The sequence below is a fragment of the Mangifera indica genome, chromosome 1 (genome assembly GCF_011075055.1).
Source record: "Mangifera indica cultivar Alphonso chromosome 1, CATAS_Mindica_2.1, whole genome shotgun sequence".
Lineage (NCBI taxonomy): Eukaryota > Viridiplantae > Streptophyta > Magnoliopsida > Sapindales > Anacardiaceae > Mangifera > Mangifera indica.
In genome coordinates this window covers 249,038-265,083 of record NC_058137.1, presented here as the reverse complement: position 1 = coordinate 265,083, position 16,046 = coordinate 249,038, and the positions used below count along the sequence as shown (strand labels likewise).

Below are 16,046 nucleotides of genomic sequence, written 5' to 3'. Positions count from 1 at the left end.
CTAACTGAGCTTAAATCAAAGATTAAATTATTTTCACAAAACACTTTGAATTTGAGCTGAATCTAAAATAAAAATGATGTTCAAGCTAAGTTCGAATTTCTAACTCAGTACCCACTTCAGTTCTAGCTATATGAGTAAGAATTGGGAACAATAATTTCTGTTGCTTTCTACAAAACAGTCGTGGCCCCATCCAGAGTTTCTAACTGCAGTGGGCACATAAATGCTAACGCTCAACAAAGCAAATATAAGGCTACATAAGTTTCTGTTGAAAACTTAATTATATTTCTCAGCAATGAGAACAGTTCAATGAGAAATACAAATGTTTCTGCTCTCAGTTTCAGACTTGCTCAAGGTTACAGATTAGACTTATCACCACAATTGGACAATGATCTGATCATCCTTGGTTTTAGAAGAAACATGATCAGTAATCCCAGCAAAAGTCCCCGTGAAGCAAGACTGCATTCCAGTAGCGGGGCAATGAGCAACACCAGTCAAGCTTGCAAGACTTCGATACTATAGTGAGTTTAAGGCTCATTCTCAATACGGCCAAATGGTCCTATTTGCTTCCTTAACTTCTCTCTTCTGGCCTTTCTTGCTGCAGCATCAGCTTCAACTTTCTCCATTATAGTTTCGAAACCAGGAATTGTCTCACACAACTTTTGATAAGTTAGGGAGCTGATTTCATGGTAAGACTCAAGCAATTCCTGCAAGGACAAAACACAATAAGGTCATGTAAGGCATATCCACCAACCAGGGTCATAATTATAGTGCATTTGAATTTGCAGGGATCTACAAAGACATCCTAAGAGGTTTAGGAAAAAAAAATATGTGTAGACATAAGACATTGCTAAGACCTCCATTGAATTTGCAAGTGAACTACGTGCCAAGCTAAACCGATCAAACACTGAAGCAAAACTGGATGGAAAAAAAAAACTATACCATAACATCTTCATTCCAATTTTGGATGTAAGGAGGGCCTGTTGTGAAGGTACCAAGTGGCTCACGGTACCACTCTCCGTTATAAGTAATCTGATCCATGGCTTGCTCAATGCTTAGAACCTCCCATGGCCTTAACCCAGGGATAATTTTTGACAGTTGGATCCTATCTCACACAAGCAACCAAATTAGCTTAATGATTAAGTCCATATATCATATTTACAACATTGTTTGAGATACACCTAACTCAAGAGACTAATTAGAAGCATTAATATCACATTTCTTTACCAATAAGCAGATGATAACCTTGACGAGAATTGAAACAAAGAGAAGAAGAAAAGTTCAACAATACCTGAGATCTTTTGGAATAAATTTGTTTGGCATGTGGTCAGATTCCAATATTGTTGTTAGTTCAGAGCCACTAGCCCAAAGAAAAAGCACATAACTAGGAATTCTAATTCCTGGCCAAACACCATCATTAGCTCTCAGCACTGCTAAATCACGTCTCCGGTCCTCCAAAGCTTCTTCTTGGAGCTGTTTATAGGTTTTGTTCTCTCGTCCCTTAAGAGGAACCCATGGAGGAATACCTTTTTGAAGTTTGTGAAGGAATTCTGTAGCTGCAGCACCAAGCCTAACTGAAGAACACCCAACCATAAGCTAAGAATCAATTAAAAGTAGCAAATACTACCAAAACATTATATATATGATCAACTTAAAAGTAGAGTACAGAACAAAGCAGCATATTATTTAGCCCCTATGCACAAAATAAGTGGCACAACAAATCTTTTAAATTATAAATCTATCCCTAAAAGTATCTTCAGGATAAAAAGGAAATCATGGTTGCTAAAGCAATTTCTCATATATTAACCTTTCATTTTGCTTAATATGGGAATGGATAAAAAGTTCAACAAATGTGAGCTTGACATCATTAAAGAGATAACTCATCTAATATTTTTTGAAAGTTGAAAAATTGCAACCATCATAAAATTTTTAAGTTAAATGATCCAAAAAAAAAATCTCATCAGTAATCACAGCAAACAACTTTATTAAAAAAAAGCCAACAAACCAACCTTCCCAAGTAGCAATGGCCTTTTCCAAGCCATACACCATGTGAATTGGAGCCCATTCATCCATATCCTCGCCCCATATGAAAGTATCCTTATCAATAATCCCACCACCCCATGCAGTCTTAAGCTGTATGAGCTCACACGGCCCCCTCGTTCGCCCCAACCGATCCTTATAGTACCAGCCTCCACTCCTCATAATAACTATATCAACCAACGACAATGAACACCATTCAGAAAGAATTCACAAAAAAACAGAAACATAAATAAAAGAAATAAGACTAATGCTAATTAGTAAACTTACAGTCATAGTAACGCTTCTCGAGCCGCTTGTATCCAATTGCCTGAGCAACATCGATGGGCCGGCCCGGCGGGTAGGGCCGTTGTCTAAAACCCCAGAGTCCAAACAAGAACTGCTTCATAAAATCCCAAAATTTATTATCACTCTCTTCCTTAGTTTTTATCGCTTTTCTGGGCATTGGCCGGCCGTCCAATCCAATTACATGCGGAAGAGCTTGCCACAGCTTCTTGTCCTCGCGTCTATAAGGAGTATCATTCGCTTTCAGCTCCATTTCATTAATATGATCCCTTATCTCCTCGCCTCGGGTTAAAAATTGGACTACCGGGCTGCCCCGGAACGCTTTCCACCACTCCTCGTTCTCTTTAATTTCCTCTTCGGTTGGATTCTCCTTCCTCTCGAAAATGGGATCTTCACTCAGGATTTTTTCAACTTCTGGAGTGTGGCGATAATCCGGGAGGTTCTCGCATTCCCAGTAGTATTGCTCCATCAATTGCATATAAAATCCAGGCTTTTCGGGTTCCGAATCGGATTTGGGTTTTGGGGACTTTGACTTGAAGGGTTTTAATGAAATTGAAGCAAAATTTGGAGTGGAGGATCGTTTGCTGAAGAAGAATGGGAAGGGTTGCGAAAACGAGTGGAGATTGATGGGTGCGAGAGGGTTTGAGGGTTTATTAAACCAGTTTTCAAAGGGGTTAAAGTTGATTGAAGCCATTGACGAATGAAGACTAGGGTTTAGGGTTTGGTTCAGAGTAAGAATGAGACAGATAAGAAATGGTGAAAATGGAGGAAAGGGAACACTGAATTTGACGATGATCATGGCGCGTGTGGGTCAGACTGTCTGAGAATTGGGCCACAGTTTAGCCCGTTTAAAGTTCTCTATTAGGCCCAACAAAGAGGGTTTCTAAAAGCATTTTTTTAAAATTTCTGGTTGTTCGATTCAATCTTTTAAACTGAGTTCAAGATAACAATTAGGTTTTTATTTTTGTAAACCAAATTAAGTTATTTTATAGTTAATTTAAAATTACGTATTTTAATTAGTATTTAAATTAATATTAAATATATGTATACATAATTTTATTATATAAAATTTTTCTTTTAAACTTAAAGCTTTTCCTCACCTCATAATTTTGAAAAAAAAAGAAAATATTTATTAAAAGGCTCAAATTTTATACCTTGTGAGAGTCAACTCTTAAAAATATTTGTAAGTAGGACAACAAGATGGGGTGGGGTTGGCTTGAATACCCTAATAACCATTCCACTATTCTCAAAGATATTTTTTAACATTCTAAATTTATTTTAGATATGGAAATTACAAGAAATTGTCATCCTTTACCAACAAAAAAACTTCCGTCATTTCCCTCCTCATACATATAAAAAAAAATCTCCCTTCCTTTTCCTTCTCATCTTTACAAAAAAAATAATAAAATATATATTAAGTATTAAAATATGTATAATAATTCAAAATTTTTAAAAGTAATTTAATATTTAAGATTTAAAGATAAAATATATAAGAAAAAAATGAAATAGAGAGAAGACAAATCAATAACATATTTATTTTAATCATTGTCTATGAGTTTTTTAACAATCTTCATCTTTAGTTATGTGAGAAGAGGGGGTTAGGGGACCTAATTTGGAGCGTCAAATAGTCACCCCAAAATTTGGAGTAAGGTTAAATGTTTAAAGTATGATGGCAAAACAAAAACAGAGTTAGGCCCAAATTGAAATAGGATCTTGATCCAAGGCTTCATTAAACATATTAATAGGCAAAGTTAAAAAAGTTTACTATTCAAACTTGATGCCGTTACATTATATTGCCTTTTATTTTTCGAAAGAATGTGATAGAAATTATATAATCCTACTAAAACCACAAAACGGATCATCCGATTAAAAGTTGGGATTGTAAATGCAAAGCCATAGAAACCATTGAAAGTAGTTGTTTTGGAAGGAAGGATGACAATTGGGAGGGGCAGAGAGAAGATCTCAATCTCTGTCTCCATCCTCATAAGAGATATCAATTCTCCTATTCCGCCTGTTCCTGTTACGAAAATGATAATGATTTTCTGTTTCCTTTTCGCGAAAAAAAATTCTCCCCCCATTATCTCTTTGTTTTTATAGGAAAAAAAAACTCCTCTCTATACGTGCAGAGAAAAATTCCTTAATACCCTTTAAACATAACATAAATATATTAAATAATAAAACTGAGTAAAATTAAAACTAACTTACTATTTCAAATATCACAAATATTATATATTAATCACTTTAATATATTCAATTAAAACTTAAAAAACATAAATAATTTAAAATTATAAAAATATGTTAGTATTTTAAATAAATACATTAATATAAAGGGACGAGGATGAGGGTGAGGCAAGGAGAGGACACAGTATTTCCGTTCTCGATTACGAAATTTTTTTTCATCTTTATTCTTGTCTCTGTCCTTATCTCTATTAGGGAATTCTTTCTCTGTTAGGGTTGAAGAACGTTAAAACCCTTAAATTCAGATTAAAATTGCTATCTCTAGTAGGAAGATGAAGTGTGTTGTAGTAATTGAATCTTGTAGGACCTGAAAAAATTCTTTACAAATTATCACATACCAAACTAAAGATTAGGGATATTAATTAAAATACCCTCATTTTTTCCTTTGTATACATATGTAATTACTTTTTTTTCCTATTCTATATATATAGCCCAGAGCATAAAATATCTAAAATGTTAGTATGTTTTCTACTCATCCATCTAAGACTCACACAGTTAAGATATAAAATAGCACACTTCGTCTGTCGACCAAGCTACCCTGCTATGGTTGGCCGGCCAATCTATCCGGCCATGGTCGATTGGCCTACCCATCTGATTAACTTTAAATCTCAAATTTTTTTTCTTTTAGAGATAAAATCAAACTAAAAAATGATTATATTTGATAAAAGGAAAAAAAAGTGTATTTTAATTAATATCCGTACGAAATAAACCCATTATTGATGCTCTTTATCCGGTGTTGGTCCTACACGCTTGCCCTTGTCCTTAATCAAGGCACAACAGTAGAAGAATAAGTTATCTTTGGTTATATAAATACCCTTCTGCAGATTTTTGTTTCTGTTTTTCAAACATGCTTTCTTCAAAGTATTATTGCTAATATCATCATCATTATCTATTTGTGTGTTGGAGATAAAAAGAGGAAAAGAAGCAGAAAAAGCAAAAGTGAAAAGCGTTTTAGTTAGTTGCTTTCAATGCTTTAAGCTTGAGGGCAACTACAAAGCAAAAACAAAGAACATGATGAATGTCATAAACATTAAACACCCAGTTGCATCATAGTTCTTTGAACTCACAAATGGCTTCTAAAAAGCTGTTAATGTTCTTGCTTATTGCTTCTGTTTTGAAGTTCCTGTTGATCTGTCAATCCTGTGGTCAAAATGTGACTCTGTCTGTTTACTATGAAACTTTGTGCCCATATTGTGCAGACTTCATTGTAAACCATCTGGTGAAGCTGTTTCAGAATGGCATTATTTCTATAGTTGATCTTCGTCTGATCCCATGGGGCAATGCTTTCCTACAACCTGATGGCACTTTTATTTGTCAGGTAACATTTTGTCTTCATTTACCAGTTCAATATTATCTTTGTTTCTTAATGATAAAGCCAGAATTGTAAATGAATAATCCTGCTGATCGTTTCGGATTGATTCTGCTAAGTTGAATCAAGTCTTTTGAAACTGTTTTTGCAGCACGGTCCAGGTGAATGCTTCCTAAATACCATTGAAGCCTGCACAATATCCATCTATCCTGATGTGGTAAGCCTTTTCCATCTCCCAAAAATCTCCATACAACAAAATCAAATATTTTAAAACATCAATCCCAGCTGGCTGCAAAAATTTTTTCTTTAATTTTCGACTCGGATCAGCAACCTAAGTTTAGTTTTGATAGTACCACTAGACAAATCTTATATCAATAAAGTACAAGAAATATATTGGGTATAAATGAATATCTCACATCATGATAAGAGATAATTAAATAGTTTTTCGAACCCCTAAAACGTATATCTTGATAGTGGGAAGGTCTATTAGACTTCAGTTATCAATTATAGCTATAATTATGGTCCAAATTGAAATGTAGGTATCGCATTTTACTTTTATCCACTGTGTTGAACGCCTATCCTTGGAGAAAAGGCAGGCTGAATGGATGGAATGTTTAAAGACAACAAGGTTAGGTGATGTACCCATCAATTGTTACAGAAATGGAAGTGGCAAACTGGTTAGTTCAAATTTGTAAAAATTTTGATCTGGGGCTAGAGTTTCCATCTTTTATTTTTTGTTGATCTCTACTGGCATATTAATGTGCAGCTGGAGCAGACTTATGCTACTGAAACTGCTCAGCTTAATCCACCACATAGATTTGTTCCATGGGTGATTGTGAATGATCAATCACTTCAAGAGGTTAGTCTCTGGTGTTTGAGCTCTCTCACGAGGCTCTTACTAGCTTGAAATCTCAGAAATCTTCTTGTGGATGCAGGACTACATGAATTTTATAAGCTATGTCTGCAGAGCTTATAAAGGCACTCAAGTACCAGAGGCTTGCAGATCACTTCCATTAAAGAGCAGTGCATTGGAGAATGCAGAGTCCACTAGTTCAGTGTGCTATGCAGGTGAGGTGAAAAGCTAGGCATTGAAAATACAGTCTCGAAATTAATTTCAAGGACAGTGATTTCTTCATAGAATCAATGTGTGAAGAGCTTAGATTTAATCATTGTTGGTCAATTAGTGTTAGTAGAATAAAGGACTGCTGATTATAGTGTTCAGATTGGCCTTTCTTTCTTTCTTTTTTTTGCCATGGAATGTAGAAACTGATTTGGGTAGAATTGCATTACTGATAGATGATCCACACTCTTAGTCTCGCTGTTCCTGTAAATGAATATTATGTTTTTCCTGCAATGTAAAGGGTGACTTTTCTTATCTTGGTCTGCAAGTATGAATCATAAATTTGTTTTTATACATGTATCTTGTATGATAATAAAGGGATAGCCTCAGAACTCTATCCAGGAATATTAAAAACTAGCTTTCTACTTTGGTATCAACTGGTGCCATCAGCATAAATCATTTTGTGCACAAAGTAGAAAAATGGTCCTACATGAATGACTTTTGAAAGGAAAATCAACTGCTGGAATATGAATATTTTTATCAATTCAGCAGCAACCAACAAAATCCCGAACGGTCCCTTCCAGAAACCAACATAAATATATTTTAATTTTAATACCTCTTTGCGAGATATGTGTACCATATGAATTTGCTGTTCCAGCTTTCTGGATTTCTTGTCAGATTGCAGAACTTCTATTGATTCTGAAACCGAAAAAAAAAAAAAGAATTCAAGCATTTAGAACCCAATTTGCATCTAATTTTGGAGGTGATTCAACATCTAACTAATCATTCAACCACATGAAGCCGACTTATTGTGCCAAAAATAAGGAACAACAAGGTCAGTGTTTAATAATATAATTACTTTGTTTAAATGTATACTGATGGTCAAAGACATACTTCAGCTAAGAAAGGATTGTGAAATACATAATTAACATTCTAATATAATTGTTTATTGGTTCTTCTTGGATATTTTTGTCAAAAAAGGAACTAGAAATTGTGTTCGAGATGAATAAAACAAATAATCATATAGTAAAAAGAAAGAATACGTATGTTTTATCTAAGTTTATCCAAAACAGGGTTACGTTCGACAGAAACAATATTATTTCAATTTTTTTTATTTCTCTTTATAATGAATATATTTACTAATAGATTGTCATATTTATTGTTACATTCATACAAGATTATCATTTATAAACCAAACTTTACTAGAATTTTTATTTGTTTAGAAAATCTTAAAATAGTTATTAATAGGATAAACCCAAACAATTAATTAAGGTCAAAGTACGAAACGATTATCATGTTACACCCAAATTGCTACATTAGCAATGAGCGGATACTTAAATACAGTCTGTGTTCTCTGTGTCATGTTTGAGACTTTATTGACTATCTTTGTGTATGCCCCTCGTATTTTTTGTATTTTATTTTTTTCATTTTTATAAATCTTTTAATTTTTCCAAAAAAAAGATACTTAAATACCGCTAACGGAGTCCTCTTACCCCGGCCGCTCACTGGGGAGCAGAACCACCTACCACTAAGCAAGCCACAAGACCCTCAAATACTTATAGTTGAAATAGGTTACCAATTGCAACAATTTTATCCTTTACCAGTAGGATCAAGAATTCGAATCAAAAGAAAGAACTCCATAACAAAAGAATAATATGTCGGAATTTTTGAGTACCTTGTATTTTTGTGTGAGTTTTGAGTGGGAATTTAGCTTCTTAAACTCGGTTGCCAATTCAGAAATCAACATGTATTGTATTATGGTGGGTGCCAAAAATGGATGAGATCATTGAGAAAACAGTGAACTCAACTGGCATGGTTTCTTAGTAGAGGTCTCATTCAATGGGCTGTTCCTGAAAGTTGATAAATTATATTATTTCTGATCTGGGTGCCGCTTTGGTAATTTGTTAGGCAAAAACGACTCTTTTTTTCAGAAAAGGGTGGTTGGAAGGTACTTAAACAGTATTGTTTAAGCTTATTCCAAGTGGGAATTGTTTAATATGACAAGCTAATTTTTTCTTTAAATGGCGTTGTCCATGAACTTTGCATCTTCATTAAGAATCATGATCATGCACTTTTTCTTCTAAATTTGTCTTTCATAGCAGAAATAATATTTGACTGAAACATTAAAAACAATAAAGTTCATATAGCGATGTTAAGTCTTTAAGCAATAGTATTTGGTAGCAGTTTTGTGGATCAAACTTAACCTCAGGTAGTCATACAGGAATATTTTTGTAACATTCTAAGCAGACCTCATATGAAAAAAAACATAGAAGAGATATTAGTTATGTATAAACATTTTACATTGTTTAAGGATGATTAGACAAAATTGAAGTTGTCATGACTCATATTAAGTTACATTATCGAGGGTCATCCTATTGAACCTGATGTTACAATTTTAGAGTAATACTCGCTTGAATTCGTGGAAATGTTGCTTCAATGCATTTGAAATACAATAAATGTTTTGCCAAGTGAGATTTTGTATCTATTAGTAAACGTAATAATAGTTTCATGAGTGGACAAATCTGCAGAGATACTTTTCTCAGATAGTACTTGTCTCTGTTATTCTTCTTGTGCTCTGCACATGCAACAAAACAACATTCAGTTCAAAGTTCTGAACCTCCACTCAAACCACTGGCTATTTATGGTTGAACCACTCCAAGGAAGAGTAACTAATGGCCTTAAGACTGAAGCAAATAATTTAAAGAATCCCTTGCCCAGCTACAGCATGCGTTAGTTTGACACCCATACAAAAGGGCCACTGTCACTTATTTGACGTTAGCCACAGAAGGCAAGATTGTCCTGTTACTTGCTACTTTCGGTAAGTTACAATAAGCAGTTCAGATTATATGAAAAAGAAACCTGAAAATTTCACATAGCTATAATGTCATGAAAACAAGAAGCTGGCAGTCACTTTCAAGCTTAATGGGGAATTTAAAAAGTAGAATTGGTATCTCATTATCCTCCACACTACATTCAGTTGAACAAATCGACAGAACAGCTCAAAGTGGACAAGAGTGTGGTGCGGTTAAGGCAGCTATAAATACCCCCCACCCATTAGAATTTCAATGTGCATATTTCTCTCAAAAATGGCTTCTCGTTTGCTGTTCTTCTTTGCTTTCATTTCTCTGCTGTTTACCTACTTTCCTTTACCTTGTTCTTCTTCGAAATATAATGATGCTATGGATGTTCCTGCAACCAAAGAAGATGAGAAGGTCAATGTAAAATTGTTCTATGAGTGCTTAAGTGCCCTGGGGCAATGCTGAAATCACAAATCCAAACAATACTGTTGTTTGCCTGTGGCATTGAAGCCTTGCCTGACATAGTAAGACAGGCTTCCTCTCTTCAGCACTCCAAAGAATAAATTATCCAATCAATTCACTCACTGGCTGCAACCACAATCATTTGTATATATTTCTATAGACGCCAAAACAGTTTTAAGAGCTCAAAGACTATAAATCCAGTCATGTTTATCATCTCCATCTCTCACATGTTTATAGGAATTTAGATAAGGTAAGTTGTGTATATTTGGAAACTCTTATTCTTCACTGTAAATCTGGCGACAGATGAAAAAATTCATCTTCATTCGCCGCCTGATGAAGAAAACTTCAAAGGGGTCCATTCATGACAATATTTGAATTTATCCAACAACCTGGTTCGCTATTGATATTTTGTCTGTTTTTAACAGATAATCTGCCAATACGCATTCAGCTTGGGAGCTAATGGGCTATATAACTAATATTCAGTAATCATTTCCAAACGGTATAGAATATTAATAAATACTTATCATTTCTTCTATTCTTTGTCAATGTGGGGCTTGCAGAATGTTACAATTTCTTTCTTGTGGTTTAGGGTTTATAATAATATTCCACGGGCTTTGAAAATTGTATCATTTCATGTGAAAGGTCATGATCCTATCAAAAGTTCTCATGCTTGTTTAATCCCAGTTAAAATCTTTGAAATTATACATATACATTTTTTTTTTACACAATTTAGATATACAAATGGTGTATCATCATTTGATTGCATGATTTTAAATTAAAATAAAGTAACACACAATTACATAATGACATATCATTTGTATATCAAATTGTGTATTAAAAATATATACTTATAATATTATTTTTTACTTTATAAAGAAGCAATTATGTCAACTAGAAAAGTACACAGGGGTTTATTGATACAAGACCCACCAGAATGTATATATCCCACATCTAAGTCATCAATTTCTTCTATAAAAAGATTAAAATGTGAAGGGGAGTTGGGGGTTTGAAAACAAGTTCACTTGTTTCAGTTATTAAATTATAAGGACATTATTGGTAACATACTGAAGAACTCATCGAGCATGTACAAGAGGAGCTATAAATATTCCACCCCCGTGTAAGAAATTTCATAGTACCCTCAGAAATGGCTGGTCATCTCCTCTCCTTTGTGTCTCTCAGTACCCTGCTGCTTTTATTCATCTCTCTATCTCATTCCATGGCAGATAATGAAGTGGACAAGTATAAATATCCTCGCAAGTCTAAGAAAGTTACTTTTTCTTTATATTATGAAAGTCTCAGCCCATACTGCCGCAATTTCATTGTAAATAAAATGGAGGAAATGTTTGATACTGATCTTCACACAATTGTCAGCCTCAGGATGGTTCCCTGGGGCAACGCTCAAACAATTGGGTTATATAACGAAACCATCATTTGTCAGGTTCATAAGTTTCAGGATTTGGCACTTAAATTGATTCAAAAAATTTTCTCGGACGGGCTCATAATATACATTGATCTCTTTCATTTCATTTCTTTTTTTTTTTTGCAGAACGGCCCAAGTGAATGCTACCTGAATATCATTCAAGCGTGTGCTGTCAATGTCTGGCCTGCTGTAAGACCCTGCTTTGCTTTTCCAGTAGGCTCTCTCTCCAATGGTGGCACTTGATCTTTATCATTTATTTGTTATATATGATGTAGGTAAAACACTTCAGATTCATCCATTGCATTGAAAGTCAAGACTTATCAATTCTAGCCGCTGATGCAGTGTGGAGAAGATGTAGTGATGATCTTGAGCTGAGTCAAGATCCCATTGACCATTGCTACAGAAGTGGAGAAGGAACAAAGGTTTGTTTTCATTCATTTATCTTCTCTCCTCCAGCTAAAACAATATGTAATATCCTGGTCTAATAGACCCACCTATTGTCAAAATATTGTTCATTTTTGTGATACTTTTTGCAACTTGAAGTGCAGTTTTTACTGAGGAATGGTGAAGAAACAGAACGGCTTGTTCCAGAAAAGAGATTTGTACCATGGGTGACTGTAAATGATCTAGCACTTCAAGAAGTTAGTCTCCAGATAGCAATCTTTTTCTATTTCTATGATACACCCAGAATAATTTATTCATTTATTCATGATTATTCCTTCAGGATTACCGAAATTATGCATCCTATGTCTGCAAAGCTTACCGAGGCAGAAGACCCTACGCCTGTAGACAATACTGGCAAAAGTCGACTGGAAATGAAACATCAGGATCGTCAGAGATGAAGATGGACCTTCCATAACCACAATTTATTCTGTTTCTGCAGTACCACTGGCTGGTCCAATAGATTATATAATAAATTGACTGCCTAATGTAATTCGGTATACATATATACCATCGATTTCTTCTTGATAGTAATGTATACATAGTTAATTATGCAGAACTATTAGGAGGTCTTGTAATGGATATGGAGTTATAAAAGAATGAAGTTTGGTTTTGTTTTGTAATTCAAAGAATCAGAGCCCTTCCAAATTTTTTTCTGACGAAGCAACGCAAGGTCAAAATCTAAATCCTCAACAGAACCACTGACTGCCAATGTTTTTAAATCCAGACCAGGCTTTGAACCAGCCAAGGGTCTGATCCGGGTTTTCCTGACAGACCAGCGGTCAGATAGAGATATTAACACGGTTCCCCCCCTCCCCACCCCCAACACACACACAAAAATATAATATCAAACGTGTGGTATGGTGCGCTTCCTCTCAATTGTGCGATTGTAATTCCTTGATCTTATCCTTAGTTGTAATAATTTACTAAACCTATACAACTCTGCGTTAGTATATATATATATATATATATATATATATATATATATATATATATATATATATATATATATATATATATATATATATATATATATATGTATATATATGTGTCATACAAATGAATGAAAGACATCTCTTATGCAGCAGACTTTCTTATCTTCATATGGTCTAAGAGCAACAAAAAGCTCAAACAAGCAAAACTTACCATTAGCATTCTTTTCTTTGTTACATACAATGGTAGAAAACTTCCTCTCAAACTGAGATTGTTGATAATCCTGGAACATCAAACTGATATAATAATCTTTGTCTCTAATCAATGTTGCATCTTAAATCCATTCAAACTCACTCCCAAAAACTACTTGCAAGGCTACGTTAATGGAAAACTACCATGTCCCCTTAACACATTTCTGAAAGTAGATAAACATGAGCCAAACCCTGCTTACAAGTTGTGGGTTTGCCATTATAGCCTACTTCTTCGTGCAATTCTCTTCACCTTTTTCAAAAAGGTTGTTCCTCTCATTGTCTCAGCTGTTACGTTCCATGAAGCATGATCTCGATTAACTTGTGTTTATGTAAATAAATCACGATGCAGAGTTATGTATCTTAAAGACTAGGAGCAATTGGTGTGCACTATCAAAAGCAACAACTCAAATGTTGAATACTTGCAACATTTGAGAAGTATCGTTGGTGAGCTCGCCCTTATTGGATATCCTATTGCTGAAGATGACAAAATAGTCTATGTTTTAAATGGCCTTGGCACAAAATAAAAAGAATTGGTTGCTGGATTAAGTGCTTCTGAATCTCAGATCTCATTTGAAGAGCTTCGTGACAAACTCACTGAGCACGAACAGTATCAACTGAACAATAATGCCCTAGACCATCAATTCAACAAAAAACGAATGTGATTTCCTCCTCCAATGTGTCAAATTTGTGAAATTTGGTCACACAACCAAAATTTGTCGGTCTTGTTACAATTAGTACAAACCTACTCAAGCCAACCGCATACATAACCAACTCTCCTCTCAAAACTGGTTGGTAGACTCTGGAGCCTCTTATCACATCATCTCTAATCTTGAAAACTTGCCAATTCACTCCTCGTATGATGGCCTAGATGATATCTTGCATGGATATGACACAAATTTATCAATATCACTTATTAGTTCTACTAGTCTTCTCACTCCTCTACTTCATTCGCTTTAAATAACGTAGTGTGTGACCATTTATGGCAAAAATTTACTGTGTCTCTCTATTCTGTAAAAAATTCATGCATCTATTGGGTTTTTTTCCATCTTACTTGGTTGAAAGTGACCAAAATCCTGGTTAAATGAGATTCGTAAAATTTTTATGCCAAATAATATTACTTTATAAGATCAACTGTCTTTGTAAACAAATAGCATCTACATTTCCATTGTAATTATGAATGAGAAATGTATGCTTTAGTTCATATAGAAAACGAGACTCAGAATTTAAACATCTTCTCAACCCTCCAACCACTAGCTATAAACTCTTTTGCTAATTCTTTCTACTGGGAAAGTGTTATTTATACAAGGCCTATAAGAATGGAGATCCCACATCGACTTCATCAATTTCTTCTTTATAAAGACTTAAACGTGAAAGAGGGTTGGAGGGCGAAATCTGAAATGCTGCAGCTATTCATACTTGTTTCAAATATTAAATTATAGGGACAGGATCTCAGTGAGTAGTCCTGCAAGAGCTATAAATGCTCCACCAAACTGTAAGAGGTTCAATGTATTGATCCCCCAGAAATGGCTGCTCGTCATTTACTTTGCTTGTTTGTTTTCAATACCCTTCTACTCTGTTTCATATCTTCTCATCACTTAGCAGATGCTGCTGCTATATATACATCTCAGAAAGTTACTCTTTCTTTGTATTATGAGAGTCTGTGCCTAGATTGTGCCAGTTTCATAGTGAATAAACTAGTGGACCTTTTCAATACTGATCTTTACACCATTGCCAACCTCAAGATGGTTCCCTGGGGCAACGCTCAAATCCAAGAAACTAACAACACCATCACTTGCCAGGTGACATTTCCATCTTCATTATTTTCAGGATTTGGAGGATTTTGTCTCACGTTTTTGTCAAATTAATCCTTCATTATCCTATTTGCAGCATGGAGAAAATGAATGCTACCTCAATACTATACATGCTTGTGCCATCGATGCCTGGCCTGTGGTAAGAATGAAACTTGTCTATAAAACTTAACTGTAGATGTGCATTTCACTCGATCTTTATTGTTTACTTGTTTATGATGCAGAGGAAACATTTCAAATTTATCCATTGCCTTGAAACTCAAGCCACTGAGATTGAAGACACTGAAGTAGTGTGGAGAAATTGTTCTGATGATTTGGGGCTGAGTCAGGATCCCATTGATGATTGCTATGACAGTGGAAGAGGGAAACAGCTTATACTGGAGTATGCTGATGAAACAGATGCACTGCGACCACCACATAGATTTGTACCATGGGTGGTCGTAAATGGTCGTGCACTTGAAGGCGTTCGTCCCTAACATGCCACTCTTTCTCTCTTTTTCTCCGATTCTCACACACATAATGATTTCCGTTTTCTTTCTTTGGCTGGGCAGGATTATGAAAATTATGAAGCCTACGTCTGCAGAGCATACAAAGGTGATAATGTACCAGACGCCTGCAGTTCATACTCACTGATGTCAACTGAGAAGAAAACATCAAACAAATCAGGCTGCTATGTGGATGCAAGGGAAGTTTCAAAGACGGAACCGCCAGCATAATTTATATGATTCTACTTGTTCTACATCACCTTTTGCTCGGTCTACCATGGCTGATCTAGTGAAAAGAGTATTGGGTATAATACCATATTCTTCTGGATAATAATGTACAATTATGTATCATCATGAAGCGATCGGTGATGCAATAATGGCTACTGCTTTCTGTGAAGATCTGAAATTTGTATGTTCTTGTTGTATTATTAGTTCTTTGAAATGTGAAGGCCCGATAGAGCTCTCACTACTGAAAGGTGTTGTTCATCAGTTGAGTTTGCACTGAATTTTCAATTTGATAGT

At 34.9% G+C, this 16,046-nt stretch overlaps 4 protein-coding genes across 4 annotated transcripts; 3 read left to right on the top strand and 1 right to left on the bottom strand.

The window, feature by feature from the left end:
* Positions 1-115: 115 nt before the first annotated feature.
* LOC123192368 (protein TIC 56, chloroplastic) lies at positions 116-3,092 on the bottom strand. The gene is made up of 5 exons (XM_044604901.1): positions 2,305-3,092; positions 2,007-2,204; positions 1,289-1,571; positions 940-1,102; positions 116-704 (listed from the first exon to the last, which is right to left on the bottom strand). Exons 1-5 carry the CDS (start codon positions 3,011-3,013, stop codon positions 525-527), a joined length of 1,533 nt encoding a protein of 510 aa, XP_044460836.1. The 5' UTR covers positions 3,014-3,092; the 3' UTR covers positions 116-524.
* Positions 3,093-5,427: 2,335 nt separating this feature from the next.
* On the top strand, positions 5,428-7,239 carry LOC123216695 (gamma-interferon-responsive lysosomal thiol protein-like). Its single transcript, XM_044637213.1, has 5 exons — positions 5,428-5,875; positions 6,018-6,083; positions 6,406-6,543; positions 6,633-6,725; positions 6,802-7,239. Exons 1-5 carry the CDS (start codon positions 5,627-5,629, stop codon positions 6,949-6,951), a joined length of 696 nt encoding a protein of 231 aa, XP_044493148.1. The 5' UTR covers positions 5,428-5,626; the 3' UTR covers positions 6,952-7,239.
* Positions 7,240-11,516: 4,277 nt separating this feature from the next.
* On the top strand, positions 11,517-12,465 carry LOC123222996 (gamma-interferon-responsive lysosomal thiol protein-like). Its single transcript, XM_044646043.1, has 5 exons — positions 11,517-11,624; positions 11,733-11,795; positions 11,882-12,028; positions 12,155-12,247; positions 12,331-12,465. Exons 1-5 carry the CDS (start codon positions 11,517-11,519, stop codon positions 12,463-12,465), a joined length of 546 nt encoding a protein of 181 aa, XP_044501978.1.
* A 1,138-nt stretch (positions 12,466-13,603) lies between these two features.
* Positions 13,604-15,993, top strand: LOC123213052 (gamma-interferon-responsive lysosomal thiol protein-like). The gene is made up of 4 exons (XM_044632387.1): positions 13,604-15,030; positions 15,119-15,181; positions 15,264-15,503; positions 15,591-15,993. Exons 1-4 carry the CDS (start codon positions 14,755-14,757, stop codon positions 15,753-15,755), a joined length of 744 nt encoding a protein of 247 aa, XP_044488322.1. The 5' UTR covers positions 13,604-14,754; the 3' UTR covers positions 15,756-15,993.
* The last annotated feature ends 53 nt before the right edge of the window (positions 15,994-16,046 follow it).